At 39.8% G+C, this 19,424-nt stretch overlaps 1 protein-coding gene across 1 annotated transcript; it reads left to right on the top strand.

Annotated features, from left to right (window-relative positions):
* Positions 1-328: 328 nt before the first annotated feature.
* On the top strand, positions 329-19,395 carry aff1 (AF4/FMR2 family, member 1). Its single transcript, XM_085279889.1, has 19 exons — positions 329-716; positions 5,123-5,243; positions 6,087-6,935; positions 8,811-8,852; positions 8,991-9,077; positions 9,730-9,763; positions 10,890-10,947; positions 11,375-11,516; positions 11,593-12,492; positions 12,583-12,671; positions 12,759-12,972; positions 13,094-13,188; positions 13,273-13,336; positions 13,432-13,568; positions 14,310-14,381; positions 14,713-14,806; positions 14,929-14,966; positions 15,070-15,284; positions 16,375-19,395. Exons 1-19 carry the CDS (start codon positions 700-702, stop codon positions 16,494-16,496), a joined length of 3,390 nt encoding a protein of 1,129 aa, XP_085136015.1. The 5' UTR covers positions 329-699; the 3' UTR covers positions 16,497-19,395.
* The last annotated feature ends 29 nt before the right edge of the window (positions 19,396-19,424 follow it).

Here is a 19,424-nt window from a genome sequence, read left to right as displayed (position 1 = left end):
TTTCCATTACATATAATCATGAGATCAAATGATTATTTGCTGTAGGGTTTTCAATACTAAAATTATGGCAAGAGCTCACTGTAAATAATAAATATTATAAAATAAAGCATTGTTTTTGTTTATGTACATTTAACATGTTTTGTTATATCATATTATAATAAAATTACTTACTTATTCTCTATCTTTTCTTGTTTTACGTAATCATTCTATTCATTCTATTCTTCAGGTACCGTCAACCAAGTTAAATCACGATGGAGCACGTAACGTAAATATAAACACAGGTGGCTGTACCATGTGTCTCAGGCAGGGGTAATTGTGAAAAGTTTGCGCAAACCCCTCTAAAGGAGAAAAAACGATTAATAATGTTGCCCCTATTGGACTCTTTCGACACATTTATTTTCGATATATACTTAGAAAAGCAAATCGACAGCTTTAGCAATCTTTTTTAACAAATTTGAGTGTATAAAACTGAGGTTGGTCCCCGGATGGCTAAGAAGAGTAGAACAATCCACTAGGCAGACAGAGTGGAAAGCCCAAACACGTAGTGGCAGCAGACAACTATTAAACAACGTCGTCCTGACAGTTTTCAAACTAACAACCCACCTTCACCGGTAAACAATGTGACCAAGTGAGAAGAAGACCTCGGCGAGGACTGTGAGAGACGCATGACAACCAACTTTGGTTGTTGTGAGACGCACCATGACATCTCAGCCGAGGTAGGCAGACACAGCCGACGCTAGCAGCTACTAGCTGAACGCTAGCTTCCCAGTCCGACCCGTCGGAGTAAGTTAATTAGTTGGATAAGGTCAGCCTGCTCGGTGGCAGCGCTCCGAAGGGTTTATCTGAGGCCAGGTTTAGCTTGAAACTTTGTTGAAATGTTAGAGTTAATTGTTATTTTGTTTACAGGTTAAACTAAAAGCCGTGCAGGGTTTTAGCTCTGTAAGCATTTCGAGGAAGAGGTGGAATCAGCTGGAAACTGCAGGGTCGTGTGAGTTTTAGCAGCTGGGTTAACGGGGCTTGTGTGTTTATAGCAGCTGTTTTGTGTTTTCAGACTGCACATTTTACGTTCATGTTTGGAGAAAACGTACCGCTTAATAACTCACGGATTATCAAACCTCAGCCGTCGTTTCTTAAAAACTTGGATTTAGTTGGAAAACAGCTGGAGTCGGAAGTATGTGGGCGTCCAAAGCTCTTAAAAAAACGCCGTGTATATATGTGTGTGTGTGTGTGAGTGTGACTATATCTGAATATATCTGCCGCGACCAGTTGTGGGTGAGGGGAGGGAGACGAGATAAAAGACACACTATTAAGGAAGAGCTTAATAATAACTGATGGAGTGCAAAATGCAGTGAGAGAATGAAAAGGGGTGAGTCTAGAAGAAATGCTCAGTGAATCATGGTAAGCCCCCAGCAGCCTAGGCCTATTGCAGCAAATCTAAGGGAGGGTCCAGGGTCACCCGATTTGCTCAAACTATAAACTTTATCAAAATGTTAAGTTTTAAACCTAATCTTAAAAGTATTGAGAGACAGGGAGTCTGTCTCCCAAACTCAGAGCTGGTTCCACAGAAGAGGGTCCTGAAAGCTGAAGGATTTGCATCCCATTTTACTTTTAAATATCCTGGGAACTACAAGCAAGTAGTCTATGAAAATGTTTGCTATGCCTTCTAAGGATACTTCCCTAGTGAAGCTTTTATAATGTATGAAAGCACTGGTCCCAGCACAGAACCCTGTGGAATGCCTTTTATATGATTCATTTATATGAACAAACTGTTTGATAGATTTGCTTCGAACCACTGCAGCACAGTACCTTTAATACCTGTGTCATGTTCTTATCTGTATAGTAAAATATTGTGGTCTATGGCAGTGAATGCTGCACTGAGGTCTAGCAGGGCAATCATAGAGAGGAGTCCACTGTTGCCACAAGATGATGAAGTGTAAATCCTGACTGCAACTCTTCAAATAAACCATTCCTCTGCAGATGACCATTTAGCTGGGGTTTTTTCCCCTTTCAATAATTTCTGAAATAAGAGGAATATTGTTGAATAGTCTGTAAATTGGCTGAGACAGCTGGGTTAAGTGAGTATTCAGTATCAGGTTGATGGGTTTTGAAATATATCTGCCCTGCTTGGCAGCTCAAGTTCTCTATATGTCCCAAGTCTCTTTATAGAGGTCATTAATCATTTCAAAACGGCAAGAGAAAGTTGTTCACTAATGTCGCAAGTACTGCCTATTTTGTAGAATAATTGATTTATCTAGAAAATAAAAGCCATGGGTTCATTCTTAAAGACAAAAGTGAAAAGCTAGACTTCTGCAGTGAAGGAATCCTTTGGTTCTGCTGGGGGCACTTCTGTTGGCAACCCCCGTGCCAATAGAAGTGATGTGAATGGCTTTTAAATTCACAAATCTCAAACCACTTATAATGACTTTGACGAAGGAATGATTTTAAAATGGGGAGACCTGTCGGTGACATCTTCCAATTACTTGATTTGTCTCACCAAAATTAAAAAGTGAATATAAAATCAATCTAAGAAATATATAACCATGAGTAGTAATCCTCTTCCCACATTTTTAGACAATACAGTAAGAAATAAGTAATCATTTTTTACCCTTTATTTATTTACCCTTTTTTTTTTTCCAACCCCTCAGTTGTAAAAGGCTGATAAGGTATTGTTAACACACTGCTGGATGGGAGGGCAGGGGGCGGGGACCCTAAGTTTCTAAATGCAATAGGACCATACAGGAGCTCCAAATTCATACCATAGGTCTATCTAGTAAAAATCTCAGGCAAGTTTGAGTCTCGGTGATCTTGACATCTAAACTTGAGGTCAAGATGACTTTTTCTGAGAACCTTGTGAATGCTATAAATCTAGAATTAGGCAAAAGTGCTTCAAAGGCAAAGCAGTGTGGTCAGTCATGGCACTGACTGTCAGCCATTTTCAACAAAGTTTCAAGATGTAATTTTACCTCATACTATCTTTGGAAACTTGAGTATCTTTGCCATAGAGGTGGCTCTGCATTCTCTTAAATTTGAGACAGATTAGAAGTATGTGTAACATTTGACAGGATAACTTGATAAAACTGAGTCGCTTTCTAGGTTGGATTGTTGTCTTTCTATATTTATCTGATTTGAGCCCTCAGATTTTGTGACCGCTGTCTCAAATTGATTTGAATTTGTGTTACCACTGACACTGCAAGATCTTTCATCGAACTGTGTATGTGTGCGTGTGCATGCATGTGTGCGTGTGCATGCATGTGTGCGTGTGCATGCATGTGTGCACGCGCGTGTGTGTACTGTAGGTGGAATTTGCGTCCTTTTGCCGTTTCAGTATCGGTACTGCTTTCTTGTGGGTAATTATGCAAGGTTGTTATTTTGCTGTTTTGTCCTGCAGTCACCTAGTTTGTGGTATTTTGTCTTCTGTGACTGGCATTTGTATGCTAGAGCTTTCTCATTCTTCTGTCTCCCAAATTCAAAGGAGTCAGCCAGACTCATAGTTGACATGATCCCACAGAGGGTTATCTGTATTTTATTTATTTATTTATTTTCTTTGACCCCCTCCACCCCCCTTGCTGTCAGTATGCTAAGGGACACGTCAAGTTCAGTCACTGCTAAACAGCCCTGGTCCCTCACATCTCTTATTTTCTGCCAGCTGGCTCCCTAGTTAGGTCTTTGTTGTTGTGGCCTTCGGCATCATTCAGCTGCCTGAGTGTCTACTCCCACAGTCTGACAGACTCCAAAACCCCTGTCTTGGACTGAAGACACTGGACATATAAACCTGGACACCGCAGTGTGGAGGGTGGACAGTGGTGCTGTCCTTGCTCCTGTCGCCTCATAACGAGGAGGTTTAGGGTTCAAACCTGCTTGCTGGCTGCAGTCTTTCTGTGTGGAGTCTGCATTCCCCCACCATGTTAGTTGAACTTGTGATTCTAAATCAGCTATAGGCTTGGAATATGCCAATTTATCTCTTCTGTGTTAGCACTGTGACCTGTCTCAGGTGTAACCCACCTGTCACCTTTTGACTGATGGAATATTCTAACTACATTCTCAAATCTAAGCTGGATTAGCAGAAAAGAAAGTGTATAAAAAGACAGTTAATAGAATCTTTTTAATGGTAATTTTTATTGTAGATGTGCTATCAATAAAAATTAAATTCAAGTCTGTGGAAAACAGGCTCTGTTGTCTTTGATTATTCGGTATTTAACATTTCTGTATGCCTTTTACTTTCTATAAGATACTTGGGTTGTTTCACTTGTGCATCATTGTTATCACCATATGCAATCTTCAGAACAAAAGCTTTCATGACTGTTTTGAAAGACTAGCCTGTAATTTTAATATAATCAGCTGTATTGTTTACCCCTTACTGTTTCTGAGGAAGAGCCTGTTACTGGTTTGAGCTTTCAGAGGTGTTTGGCCTTATGCATTTGGCTTAGTCCCAAATTTTTGCTGCTCCACTTGTTGCCATGGAGGCATTCCACTGGGGCCGCTCTCAGCGAGGACGATAACACTGTTTTGGGAAGAAAACAGAAATTTCAAAAGGTACATTAAATGCTTAGTTTGCGTGAGTATATCCAAAGTATGTAGCATGTATTGATTTTCCTCGGAAATGCTTCCATTACACTGTTTTTCTACAGTATAATTTATTATTGTAAACAAGCTTTCTGCCAGTGACAGAATATCCAGACTATTAGTTATAATCATCTATTTTATGTCTGAAGAGCTGCATGTTATCTTTGGGGACTAGAAAGAACAGATGTGAATGTTTTTGGTGAATCCTCAGGGCACCTGTGAGTCTAATTACAAATGTCTGTTGATATGACGGATGGCACCTTCTCCCATTAGACCTTGTTGCTCTGCCTCTGGGGTAAATAAGAGTATGATATGATGCCCTAAAATTGCAGTCACTAAATTTTAGGATCTCTTAAGCCAAACCCAGTTTCAGCAATAATGTCAGAAAACAAATAAGGGCTGCATTACAGTCTTAAACCATTTAGTTAACCATGTCTCCATAGTTTGATGGTAAGCTTTCCATTTTATTGTCAATCTCTGTGTCTGGCTATTTTGTTAAGCTAGTATACTTGTAAAAGCAGTTCAGTTAACATCTGTCTTTCTTTGTAATCCTCTGCAGTGCACACGATGGAGAGAGGCACCTCCTTCGCCTCCGAGCATGGCAACAGAGGGTCCAAGAAGCCAGCCAAACCCAAGAACCTAAGCCTGAGAATGTACCCCTTTTTGGGGAGCCATACAAGGTAAAGCATGCACCTGCAAGTTTTAATTCTTGTGGTTATGTATAGCAAGGTTTTCTTTTTTTTCTTTTTTTTTTTTTTATATGTTAATGACTGCAACAGAGTGACATTGTGACAGTATGTGCAGAACAGGTTTAGGCAGTTTTTACATCGTGAATACAATATCTGGAGTATTTGATACGCATTTAAAGAGTCCTGCCAGATATTCCTTCTTTAGTCTTTGCATCCCAGTCTTTACCACTCTGTGGTCTCCTGGAAAGTGAACATTACTGATCATGCTAACTCACTATAAAGAGGATTTAAAAGAGTTTTTTCCATTGCCTTATTTTTAATTGATGGCTAATTGTAGCAACTTTTAGAAAACTATTGAATAAGAATAAAGTTTTGTTTTGTTTTTTTGGTTGTTGTTTTTTTTTTCCGAATGTGAAAAGAGAAGGACTGTATGTAGCCTGATAAAAGCCAAGGCCTTGTGGTCAGCTTTTTATTTATTTATTTTCATTCAAAATACTCCCTCTCCTGTGTGGCTGAAGACTTTTTTTTTTTTTTTTTTTTGAATATCTATTTGTTAATTTCCCTTTATTGGTTTGTATGTATTTGGGTGTGAGCACCTATGCAGCTTTTCTTAGTCCATTTTAGAGGATATCATATGCCAGGACTTTGGTGCCTGAGGGGTTTTGTGTTTGCTAGAACACAAAACCCCTCACTCTTTCACACTCAGCTGTGTATGGATTATGTTTGTGAACTAGACGCAACCAGACAGACTTTGAGTTTGGGGCAGTTATGTTTGGAAAAATGCTTTATAGGCTGAATATAGGCCTTCTATTAACATGTTGATCCTTTTTGTAGACAAACAAAGGAGATGAACTTTCCAATCGAATCCAGAGGATGCTGGGCAATTATGAAGATGTGGATACTCCCTCACCACTTTCCATTGAGATGATACCCACTCCCGCTTATGCAAACCTCTCACAGTCGGATCAGGGTCAGTTAAACACAGATAAATCAACCAAACCTCCAATTCAGAACCAGGTCCTTTCCATGTCCACACAAAGCCAGAAGGAGCCTTCTAGTAACTCCTTGCACCCCATGAGAGGAGTTACTACCACTTCCCCGACTCACCATGGACATTCATCCACTTTCTCAAAGCCACCTTTAAACCACAGTCAGGGCAGTCAGCTTAACCACTCAGCACATCATCAACAACAACAAAAGAAGAACGAAGTCTTCTCAGACCTCAGGGACCGTGCCAGTCTTTACCACGAAATGTCTGATCAGTCTGACGATGTTAAGCCGCTACCCTTCCTACATTCCAGTGACCATAATCACATGGACACGGACACTAAGGACACTGTTGATGAATATCAAGGGTCCACAGACCATGCCTCTGAGTCTTCCAGCAATGTAGATGTTTCCATATTGAAAATTAAACAATCCCCTAAGGATGTATCACTGCCTGAAGCTAACAAAACTAACGCACTACCCTCCCAGACGTTTCCTCTCCTGTTGTCATCTAAGCAGCCCAGTGTGGTCATGACCCAGAAGCCAACAGCATACGTGCGGCCCATGGATGGGCAGGACCAGTTGGTCACAGAGTCACCTGAGCTAAAGCCTTCACCAGAACCATATGCACCACTGCCAGAGTTGATAGGCAAGTCTGACCTGGGTAAAACAAAGAAAGCGCCACAATTTTTGGAGGTGAGTTAATTGTCTTAGATATTACAGCTTAGCAACTGTGAAATGTGCAGGGTTTTTTTGAGTAAAATAACAATGACAAAGTACTTTATTTGAAAAAACACAAATGGAATGCATTTATAGCACTTTATCCAATTTTGCCTCCTATACTCTTGTTACTAACTGCTAGCAGTGGGCTACCATGTTGCTAGCCCAACTGTCAAAACTTTGTTGGGGTTAAGGGTTAACAACACTTCCAGAACAACAATGCCTAAACAAGTTGATGATGGTGCTATGATAAATGCACTTTTCGGGATGCATTATAAATAATAAATAGGTTTGAGTGTATCGAGCCAGGAGAAGGTTAACTTGGCATAGATGCCACACAGCCAGTAAAAGTTAAGCTGCTTTTTTTTTTTGCCTTATCACTTGTACCTGTGTAAAGCAAACAAGATGAAACCTACCAGTTAGCGATAGAAAGAACAAGGTTATTTGTTTTTCACTCTCAATGCCAAGCTAAGATTTCTAGTTCATTCATTCATCATCAAGTGGTAATGTTGCCAGAAAACAAATGTCAAAGTATTAATTTAAAAGAAAAGTCAGAAATGGTAGTAAAAGATGAAAGAAAAAAAAAAGTCTTACCATTTCAAGGTTAGCTACTGCCACTTAAAGCTATTCATTCTGTCAAGCTTGTGATATTAAGCCCACAACAGTCCAGAGCTGGAGGGAATTTGGTTTTGTTAATAATGTGCATTATTACAAATACAGTTGTATTACTGGCAAATTATCTTTAATGTCTCCACAATTTGCGGTGATTCTACTTGATTGTTCACTACGTTGAAAACATCTTGTTCGTTTTTTTGTTTTTTGAGAATTTGGCAGAACTCCAGCTGAACTCTATTCATCTGTTCTCTATCACACGCACAAACATACACCCAACCCTTGCACCTGCACTGCTCCGCACCTCCCCCTTACCCTCCTGCAGCAGCAAATCTGTGTGAATAAGCTGCTGTATTTGCTGCTGGGACAAATCCAGTGCAAGATAACTTCGCAGTGACTCACTTGGATTTCTTACTAACGCCTCATCTGTATACGGCTATAGATGTCTTATGAACTGTTCTGTTGTTAGAAACACAATGTAATCACTGTTTCATTTTACAATCGGATGAGTTCTACATTATTTATCACAAGAGTATGGAAACTCCTGAAAACGATGCGTCTTGAAAGTTTACTGTGTAAATATTACATAATGTCTTTTGAGCACGTGCTCATGTCTTTCTCAGGTGGACAGTATGATGTTGCAAGCAGTCTGTGTTTTGTGACCTGTGATAAATTCACCCCTAGGCTCAGCAGAACAATAAATGAGCTTTGTCACCAACTTGCATAACTGCTCTGGGGCCCATTCAGTCTGACCTTATCTCAAACACTATCCATTCAGAAGGAAAAACTGGGAGAGACTCCTGAAAACAAACAGAAATGTACCATGTGGACTTATGTGTTTGTAGTATTTATCTAATGTAGCCTGATATAGAGTATTGACAGTTGTTGCTTATTTTAAATGTTTAATCAGAAACACACACCTCAACCTACTGTTTAGTCAAATGTCATACATACAAAATACGATTTTCCACCCTCTTATGCAGAAGTCTTTCTGTATCTAGCACAGAGATGAAATTCTTTTTTTTCTTATTATCTTATAACAATATTAATTACTATTACTTTTGAAAACTATACAATTTTCAGTGCTGATGAGGGACAGCTATTGCATTATCGCTGTCTCTTGGCTATAAATTTTGGAGTTAATGATGTGAGATGTTGAAGACAGATTTGCTGATCTTTATTTTGTTTAAAGATCTTTGGGTACTTTCAGAAATGAATACGTTTTGTTTTTCTCCGTAGACAAAGACAGATGAAGCTCAATGTGTGGAGGACATCTTAAGGGTAAAAATACCTGCTTGCGTTCTTATTTTCAATTCAAAGGCAAAGGATGAAATTAACAAATGTGTTGGGACTCCAGTGAGAGTGTATGCAGCATGCACTACACTACAATAAATATCCCTTTGTTTTTTCTCTCTATAGGAAATGGCTCATGCTTGGCCACCTCTCCTAAAAACTATATGCACACCAAGCACAGATGAGCCCCCCAAGTCCCCTTTTCTAGCCAAGGTGAAAAATCTGATTTTATGTTTCACGTGTCTATATAAGTGCAGGGGTCTTGGTTGCCTCATTATTTCCTTCTGTCAAACTTGAAATTATTGAGCAGAGGTCAGTCACTGTAGGAGACAGAATAAATCTTAATTCTTCTAAGGTGCTATAAAGTATTTTGTATCTTATAGTCTTCAATGAAGTCCAGATTGGCCAAGTTATTTTCTTTTAAACTATAGTCGTGCAAAAGCTCCCTCAAATTTTGACAAATTCACATCAAGTACTGTGGTGTGACTGAGTCACACGCTGGCAATAAGTCCATGCAGCTGTGCAGTGGCCTTAGACATTAGGAGATAATTTACACATCACTTTTATGCTTCCCCAAGGATGGATATTTTTGTCTTTCACTAGTGTCAGCCATAGGTCAACTTCTCAGTTACACAAGTCAAGTTAGATTACATCTGTGATTAAATTAGCTTTGCTTTTGTTTCTCAGAATAATCTTTTCATGACCGCTAAAATCAGCACAAGAAAGCTTTAAAAGCTGTAACATAGGTCTTGTTGCTAAAGCGTTTATCAGTTGAGCCTAAACGTGGGCATAAATGTGCAGATATAGATCAAGTACAAGTATGACCTTGATTAACACTAGCATGTTTCTTTATCTGTCTTTACAGGAAGCAAAGCATGCCTCTTCATGTCCAGGACAGAGTGAGTGAAGCGAAGAAGTATTCAGTCATAGATCAAGCAACCTTAGTTAGAAATGCTGTATTCTATACTATCTTGAAAAATCGGCAGTGAATGCAAAGCAGGTGCTAGTCTGTTATGTTTGTGGTTGATGGTGGTAGCAGGCGACTCTGTCATGTGATCTATTAAACAGGCTCTGTTCTGTGGCCACAGATCTGAGAAACCACCCACAGTTTTATTTCATCTTATCTAAATGAGAGAAGTAGTGAATGGTGTTTTACTTCTTAGTTTCCACTTAGTATTGTTTTCACTATGATGCCTTTCATTTAAGCAACAGCTCTGACCTATCAAGGCATGGATGGAGGACCTGTGAGGGTCTACTATTGTGTCTGGCACTTGAACATTGGCATCAAGTCCCTTGGGGTCCGGTGGTTTGAGGTTGCTCAGTTAGAGTGGGATCTGGAGAGCTTGATGACTGCATCATTGCCTTGCACCCTTTGTAATGTTCCTAAAGCGGTTTCTGAGCTGTTTTACAGTGTAGTCTGGCATATGGTAATGCAGGAGTAGGCTCCTGCCTGGAGAGTGCCATGCGCATGTACACCCTGCTTTGGGTAGTTTGTAGATGTCAGTGTATAAATGCTTAAATGGTAGGAATCCCAGGACAACAGGGCATGATCAGTATCATTTATGTAACATTTCTGGATATCAGTGGATTTTTCCATCAACTTTTTTACATGAAATGAATTAAGTACAACTCTGGTGCTCTCTCAAAGATGGAAAAATGTTCTATAGGGAAAGTGAGTGGAGGCAGTGTATTAAGTCTTCCTTTAGCTAGACATATTGGTTAAATGTCACCAACTTTCAGGTCCTACTGGCAAAGGCGGATGTGCAGTTACTCAGTAACTCCCAGTGACTCCCAGCTGTTGAAGTACCTGCCATCAAATATGGGGGGGGGGGGGGGTGCCGTGTTTTACCAACACAAGTTAAAAGTACACACATCCCAACGATCCATATAGTGCATGAATTCCATGATATGAGACATAACCTTTAAAATCCAAACTCTGCCAGTAGATTTCAGTGCAAAGGCTTAAAACCACTTTAAACTTCTGTTGTTTATTTTGTTGTACTAATTCTTGTTTACTTTTTCCAGGAAACCATGACTCCTCACCTCCTGAGTCATCTCATCCCAGCCAACAGATGTCCTCATCGTAAGTGCCGTGGCAGTTAGCTGAAATGTAAATTGCCAGCCAAAGAACCATGCTAAACTCAAAAGGAAATCACTGGTTTTCTCCTATTTATTGAATTATTTTTCTAAACAGACTTCACTTGCATCACTCCATATTTAAGTAGTCCTATTTAATTTAAATATTATTATTACTATTACTACTACTACAAAGGGGAAAAAGCAGCAAACAAAAATTGTTAATTGCTGAAGTGGTTTATTATCAAAAAAGTAGCAGATTAATTTAAACAACTAATGATTTAATTCAGTCTTTGTGGCTTTAAATTTATTTTAAAACGGTGCACTTATCGAATTGTTTATCTCATCAATTATTTTTCTGGTACATATTTGCCGAATGTATTAACTAGCGAAAAACTGAATATTGATCCGGTGTTTGTGTGTTTTTGATGAAGTTCATTTGAAGGGGCACATTCCAGCGGGGTAGAGTCTATGAGCTCCAGTGAATCGGAGAGTAGCTCGGGATCAGATTCGGAGAGTGAAAACTCTACTGTGGAGCCACCTCAGCCCCCAGCTGGCACCTCAATTAAAACTGCGGTAACCGTTCACTTTTATATGTACATGTACAGAATCTTTATGTTCGTCCTTTTCTGAAATCAACTTGTGTTTGCAGGCTGACGCCCCAGCAGTGAGCCATGAGGACTGGCAGTTGGGAAACTGGATCAGGTCCAGCCAACCAAATTCTGGCAGTGAAAGTCAAAGCGCGGTACTTGTTCCTGAGAACACATCTCATAAAGAACAACAGTTCACTCAAGACTTCAAACACTCCAGCGTTCAAGTGGTTGACTCTACTGGGGAGTCTCAGCCTCAGCTTTCTTCTCACCACACAGACAGCACCGCAGTTTCTCAGCAAAGCAGTGAAAGCTCTCAGGACAACTGTTGTCTGCAAAGTCGCCAAAAATCTCTCTCTGCTAATGTGAACAGCTCAAAGAAATTCTCAAAATCGGTGAAAGGAGGTTGTCCAGACCGCACTGATGCAGCAACCCCTGTGAAATGTGAGGAAGCGGTAACAGCTCAAACAAAATACCCGTGTTTCACAGATAGACCCAAGGTAAAGACGAAAGTAGGACACTGCAAAAAAAGTAAGGAAGGCAGTAATGGTAAAAGAGACATTAAAAGGACTAAACTCAGTTCACAGCATTTTCCTAACTCCTGCCCCGCCCAAAGCCCTGTTCAGCCTGCCCCACCAGTCAGCATCAGTTGTAGCAAATCCAACACAGAGACCATCTCCCAGACGGGCACCAAGATGCCTCACAAAACGACCCACAAGCACTTAAAGAAGCCTGGGCGTATTGCCAAGGCTTCTCTGGACCTCGAGAGGACTCCCAGATCCCTAATGGTGAAGATAGAGCTAAGTCTGCTCTCAAGAGTGCCCCAGACCTCTGGCATTCACCAAGGAATTCCCAGCACTGCAAAACAATCTGCACCGGTCACGGATCCAGATAAAGTAGGCGGTGGTACTTCTGCAACACACAGCCACACTAAAACCAGCAGGAAGAGTAAACCACAAAATGTGAGAAGCACGAGGTTTGGTGCTCTTCTAGTAAACATACATGTGCGCGGAAAGTTTTTATTTTATTGCCTGGTTTGTCCTCTTCTCTAGGCTGAGGTAGACAACAAAGGTCTTCCCAGGAAGAAACAGAAGCTGGAAAACAAGAACGCTTCATTGACAAAAGTTTCTGTGAAACTGAAGTAGGTCCCCTAAATTGGTCAGATCTTTATCATTTAACCATCTTACACTGTACCTTGAACCGTCCTCAATGATCTTGTCACCTGTAGGTGTTCAAGCAGTCTAGCAGAGGCCCAGCAGCGGAAGAAGGCCAAGAAAGATTGTCAGCACCCTGAACCATCTGAAGATGCTGCTAAAAAGTCAAAGCTTCACAAGAGCCAGGTGAAAACACAAGAATCGAGTAAGAAAACAGAAAAGAAAAAGGTGTCTCATAAACACAAGAAGAGCAATGGAAAATCCACAGAGCACCCAAAGTCTGAAACGGTAATTATCCTTCTTTTCCTTTAACCAGTAATTTGATTAAGTGATTTCTAATTTAATCAGAAAACTTGGCTCTTAATAAGCAGAATTAAAATTTTAACCAAGATGTGCCCTGCAATCCTAGAATAAGTCCCCAAAGGTCAGCTTTGCTGTAACATCATCATCACAGCCCCTCAGCGAAGCTGTGGCTAACAGATCCTTGCTCAAATTTGAAGAGAAGTAAGATTCATTGCTTGTAATGTCAGCTAATATCCTGCTTATGCATTTTTGGTGCTCCTCTCACACTAGTACATTATCTCACAGACAACATCCAGTGAAACATTACATAAAAGAGGCCAAAAGACTAAAGCATAAAGCAGATGCAGAGGTAGGTTTTCTTTAACTTGATTTTATAAAGTTTTATCCAGTTCAGAGTCATACAACTAACTAATGACCAATATGTACATGTTTCTCTCTCCGTAGTCGGATAAGCTCAGTAAAGCTTTCAACTACCTTGATGCTGCCATGTTCTTTGTTGAGAGTGGCATTGCCATGGAAAAAGATCCACAGACGTTGTTGTCTTCCTACACAATGTTTGCAGAGACTGTGGAACTCCTCAAGTACGAAACTGCATGTATCAGAGCTTGTTTGCACTATTATAACTTTTGTTGTTGTAATGGCAAAGCTACAGAGTAAAAGTGCTCCAGGTTTTGGATACATGTAACAGTTCTGATAAGTTTATTCTGAAATGTTAACATTTTAAATGGAGCCTGTCTGATATAGGAATTTTATCTGATATAGGGTTTGAACAAAGCTGCAACACACGGTCCTGTTGTGGGCAAACTATGTAACAATGTAACAGTGTAACTCTTTTTAAAAATTAGATTTATCCACTGTTATAATCAGCTACATAAAACATAGATAAATGACTGATATCAGCCAGTAATGTGAGATCACAAGTAAGTTGGACTCTAAATACTTTCAAAGTAAATAATTTTTAATGTGATGCAGAAGCGGTCTATCATAGTGTGATATAAAATTGTAATGTTCCAATGAGAGCCTTATAGAAAAACAAAAGCATCTTATAACGCTGTTTTAGTTAGCACAGTAAAAATTGCCTGTAATAAGCCTGACACCAGGATAGATTCATGAGTGAATTAATAGTGGAAGCAGACGCATGCCTGTAAATCATGTTGCCAAGTACAGAGCAGGGAAAATGTGCCTTTTAACTTTCAAGACACTCAAGCAAGTAATTTATATTTCTCTAGAAGAAGACAAACATTTGTCACAGTGTATCTATGGTATTTGTATTTTGGTTCTGAGTTTGATCCATGACTTGATCTGATTTTCTAATTTCACAGGTTTGTGCTGAAACTTAAAAACTCAGTGGACCTTTCTGCTCCACCCCCAGAGAAAGACTTTCTAGTTTTATGGTAAGGTTTGAATCATGATTAATGTGCTGTTTTCTCCATTTATTACAATGTCTGAGACCCTATTAACCTGTGAAGGTTTGTCTTGATGCCTCCTCATGTAACGTTAGTTCAGGAAGTTAGGCTGTATCACTGGAAACTGACTGATATGTAGCAGCATAAAGTTCTTATTAAACAATTCCTCACATGTCTAAATATGTTGTCAAAGAAAGCGTAAGCAAATAGAAATAAGAAATTAGGAGTTGTAGAATAGATGGATGATAATATTCACTATTATTCTGTTGTTTGTTTGTAGTCATGTGACCTATAAGTAACAGTCATGTGTGTCCTGTAGTTTGAAGTGCCAGTCTCTCCTGCAAATGGCCATGTTTCGACACAAACACAAAGCTGCACTAAAGTATTCAAAGACCCTCACTGAACACTTCAGTGTAAGTATTTAAAGGAGATGGCTTGTAATGGCAGATTGCCTTATTACTTGTAGAAAATGGCATTGATGTATGAGCACAGGAGCTGGTCAATATTTGTTTTGCTGATTAAATTTCTCTTACAGAGCTCTGCTCAGGCAACACACAATCCTCAAACATCTAGGCAAGTCATTTTCTTTCTATATTACAGTAACGAGTACATTGCTCTCAACTGTGTAAAGACATTCTGTATTTTTTTTTTTTTTTTTTTAACAATTCTCCTTTAGAGTGGGAGACAACCTGTCCACCTGCCTGCCATCTCCAGCCACCACCTCAGGTCCTAGCTCTAACCACAGTGCCAGTGGGTTGGTTGTGGGCAGTACTGTGGCAGTTCCTCAAGCCATTGAACAAATGACTTTCACCTATGTCAACATCACATCATTGTTTTTGAGTGCTCATGACATCTGGGAGCAGGCAGAAGAGTTGGCACGTAAAGGCAGCGGTAAGAACAAAGGAAAAGAGACCAAAGGTTAAAGAAGGTTAAAACGACCTGGAAAGCTCAGTGAATGTTTGTAGTGTGGAGGGACTTAAAGACATTGGTTGTGCTTTTCTAACCACACAGGACACTTTAATTATTGTGCTTTAATAATGATGCAAATAGTCACTTGTCGGATGTTCATAAGCAATTAATCTGTTGATTTTATAAACTCCACTAGGTTTACAAGAAACATTTTATCAATCATAATGCGCCATCACCAAAGGCAAAGGATGCAAAGTTGGTCAGCCAGTAAAATTTAGTTGTGTGCAGCTGCAGTGAGAAGGGTTTTCCCCTCATAGCTGGCATCTGCTTGACAAGGATTTAGGACATAACAAAAAATTGTATTTTTTATTTGCAGTTTATGCATAGGAAATTGTGTGCGAAACTAAGGTAATATTGAGAGAAACTGCAAAGTAAAGATGACAAACTAAGGAAATATTGAAAGATCCAGTTGTTTTGCTTGCCCTGTTGCTTTGCTGTTCCTGTGGGCAGCTGACATTCTCAGTATGCATCACTGACTAACTTGTACCGTGCTACATCACATTTATTTTAAAAACAAACAAACAAACAAACAAAAAAACGAATTAACAAATTAAAATTGTTTGACTGATTTGTTTTTGGCAGCACGGTGGTTAGCACTGTTGCCGCACAGCAAGAAGGTCCTGAGTTCAATTCCACCATCAGGCCGGGGTCTTTCTGTGTGGAGTTTGCATGTTCTTCCCGTGTTTGCGTGGGTTCCCTCCGGGTACTCCGGCTTCCTCCCACCGTCCAAAGACATGCAGCTTGTGGGGATAGGTTAATTGGATAATCCAAATTGCCACTAGGTGTGAATGTTGGTGCGAATGTTGGTGCGACTGGTTGTCTGTCCCTGTGTGTTGGCCCTGTGACAGACTGGTGACCTGTCCAGGGTGTACCCCGCCTCTTGCCCTATGACAGCTGGGATAGGCTCCAGCGCCCCCCCGCGACCCTGAAAAGGATGAGCGGAAGCGAATGGATGGATGGACTTGTTTTTGTTTGTGGAGCTTTACCGTGCTTTTGTTTCCATGTGTTTCAGGTATGTTGGCAGAGCTGGACACTGTTATGGGGCCCTTAAACCTGTCTTCAGATATGACCTCCATGGTCCGCTACACAAGACAAGGTGTTTACTGGCTGAGGCTGGACAGCCAAAAGGTATGACACCGAAGGCCTGTGAACCTTCAAGCTGCCTCTCACTGCCTTAAAATCACGTTGGTATGTTTACCCTGATCACAACCTCAGCTTACCCTCAGGCTTGTGCCATTTTTGGCATGGACATTGACTAATCTCGTCAACAGTATCGATGCGGATGCATGCTCTAAAGGCTAGATTTTGGATTCCCCATCAAGAAGACGACACACACTGATGCTCTTGTTCTTCCTGTCGCCTTGTTTTCCTGACACTTTAAAAAACATGGACGTATGCTGAAAACCACACCTTCAGATGATGTCAGAAAATACTTACAAATCGGGGCTTAGTGGCATTTGAATGGAAGCACATCGGATATTTTTGAAAATGGACTTTGGTCCTACTTGGCTGATAAACACAGTTGTGGTGGAAGTACTCACAAAGGTGTTACTTTTTTATGCTGATTATGCCAACTTTTGTTATTGATGTCAGGAAACGCAGCACTTAAATGATATTTAGTCTCAACTTTTCCTGGTTGATTTTATTTCATATCTGTTTCATTCTGAAAGTTAAACTTAGGCTTTTGTATTTTGATTTTTTTTTTTCTGCTAAAGACCATGAAGTATGTTGCAGAAGTGCCAGATGGTTACATTAAATTGGCATTTAATTTATTCATTTTAAATCCTCTATATTGGAATCTGTTTTCTGTTGTTTCAAATTGGCTTTGTCAGATTGACAACACAGTGCAGGTGCAATAAGAAGGCTAAATGATGAGCACATGCATTAATCACAATCAGATGAATGAAGGTATGTTGGGGTACAACTAACATATGAACAAAGCTGAGAGGCAGAGTTGGAAAAACCTTTATTTCAGAGGGGCTGTATCTGCACAGGCATTTTCAGAAGCCATTGTGTATCAGGTGCAAGTGTAGTCTTGTTGATTTCAAGCTATAAACATTTCATTTTGTGTCTTACCTTTCTGCTCCTGTGAGGAATGCTGTTTTTGTGTGAATGATGATTGGGAAGTACCTGACTCACTGGTGAATCGTGTTTAATGGTTTTTGGAATAATGGTGAAGTTGTGGTATGAGGTGATCTGGCTGCAGGACCGTTTAATTGTAGTGCCTAATTTGTTAGACCAAAGCAGACTTCATTTTATTCCTGTCATCAAGTCAAAGAAGATTGCACTTTTGGCCTCCTCGTGGAAACTATAGCGTTCAAGTGTCAAATAAAAGCAACGCACACGTTGAGTTTCTGGTCCCTGTGATCATTCCTGCTGTCCATGCTGGCTGTGAAAAGGTACACAATTCACAGTGCTCTTCTTGTGTAACCAAATTCTTGCTTGTGACTCTACAGACGTACTGTAGTTGCACATGGTTGGCACAGACAACCAGGTATGAAAATATCTTGCAACCTGATCTCATCTCAATTTGTGCAGTTATGAGGTGCAGCTGGCCAAACATGGTACATCCTCAGGACAAAGGAAGCACAGTGCTACTGTTATACCACTGCTAATGCCTAAAGCTTTTGTTGAGCTTGCTTAAAAGAACAGGAAGGTAGAGTCAGGTGACCTGGCTGAAATCGGTCATTACAAGCCAATACGGTCAGATTCAGTGGACACGTCACTGCTTTTAACTTGTATTTTTCCTTATATGCTCTTGATGCAGATCAAATGTAAACACAGGTCACTGGATCTGCTTCCAGAGATGCGGCTGAACAGAAAAAGGGAATTTTGAATAAAAAGATCAGATTGAGTTTGGCTTGCAAAAGCATTTTTATGCAAAATGAGGACTGTGGATTTTGTCCCCTAACACTTTCATTTTTATTGCTTCATGAACAGAAAGAAACATTTCAATATCCAGTGATCATTTCCATGCATGCAAAATGTGAACCTGGCCTTTAACCAAAGGCGTGTCTTCAAGTCCTTGTGTAAACAAAAGAAAAAGGTCTTTCTTTGGCTGTGATGGTGGATGTAGTGGTTCACTTTGAGCCTGTTTGTCAGTCTGTGTTGCCTTTAAACTAGATTGTTGTAGTCATTAACAAAGGTGATGCTATTTAATGTTTCCTTCAGTTTTTGCACCAGTAAGCTTGATCTGTGTTCCCACACTTTGGTTGGCAAACTTTAACTTAATCAGTGGGAAACTATGGCTTACTAATGAGAGTTTTGAGTATTTTGTACTTAATTTCAGAGCATTATTGTGCAGAAGGGCTGTTTCCAAGACCAACGTGACTGTGTTAGTCGTTATTGTTTACTCCAAGTTTGGCTCTCAGCAATACAGTTTGGGTTGGTAACATTGGTTACACAAGTTTTATTTGGGGGGGGTTTCCTACACAGGGAGGGGGATACAGAAATGATCAGTGAGTAATTATTGAAGCAGAAAAAGAAACTTTGGTTTAGACTAGTGCCATATGTGCCACTGGGTTTTGGAAGTTTCACTTTTTAAATTGGTCGTTTCGGTGTAGTTACAAGATTTAAATAAGGGCTGAAAAACGATCAAAGTATTCTGAATTTTATTTTCTCATAAATAAAATTATTATTCTTTGTACGTAAGGACCACTGGTGCCATGGAATGTGGGATTACATTTTATGTACAGATCCTCAGCAGTTTCTTACCTTGGATGCCTCCATGAATGGAAACTGCAAAATTTGTCATTCAGGATTTATAAATTGTGCAACTTTATCGGTTTTCTGAATTCCTGGGTTCTTGTACTTTCTCATCTGTGGCTTTATTCTCATTATCTTTGGTTGTTGGTGCTTCATTTATGAGTTGCTCCGCAACAGATTTGTCCAAATGATTATTTACTGGAAACATGTCTAAAAAGGGTTTTTGAAGGATGTTTGTTTTTCATTTTGTAAAATATGTTTAAAAATAAAATAAAATAACATTTTTGTGTTGCAGTGTACAGACATGAATAAACACTGGAAATAAAAACACAGTTGTTTGTTTTATTTAAAAAAAAA

This window comes from Mchenga conophoros, linkage group LG7 (genome assembly GCF_057382185.1).
Source record: "Mchenga conophoros isolate Kocher_MC1m ecotype Shallow Benthic linkage group LG7, M_conophoros_male_GT1.1, whole genome shotgun sequence".
Classification (NCBI taxonomy): domain Eukaryota; kingdom Metazoa; phylum Chordata; class Actinopteri; order Cichliformes; family Cichlidae; genus Mchenga; species Mchenga conophoros.
The sequence above is the reverse complement of the archived record's forward strand: the minus strand, read 5'-3'. Positions and strand labels throughout refer to the sequence as shown.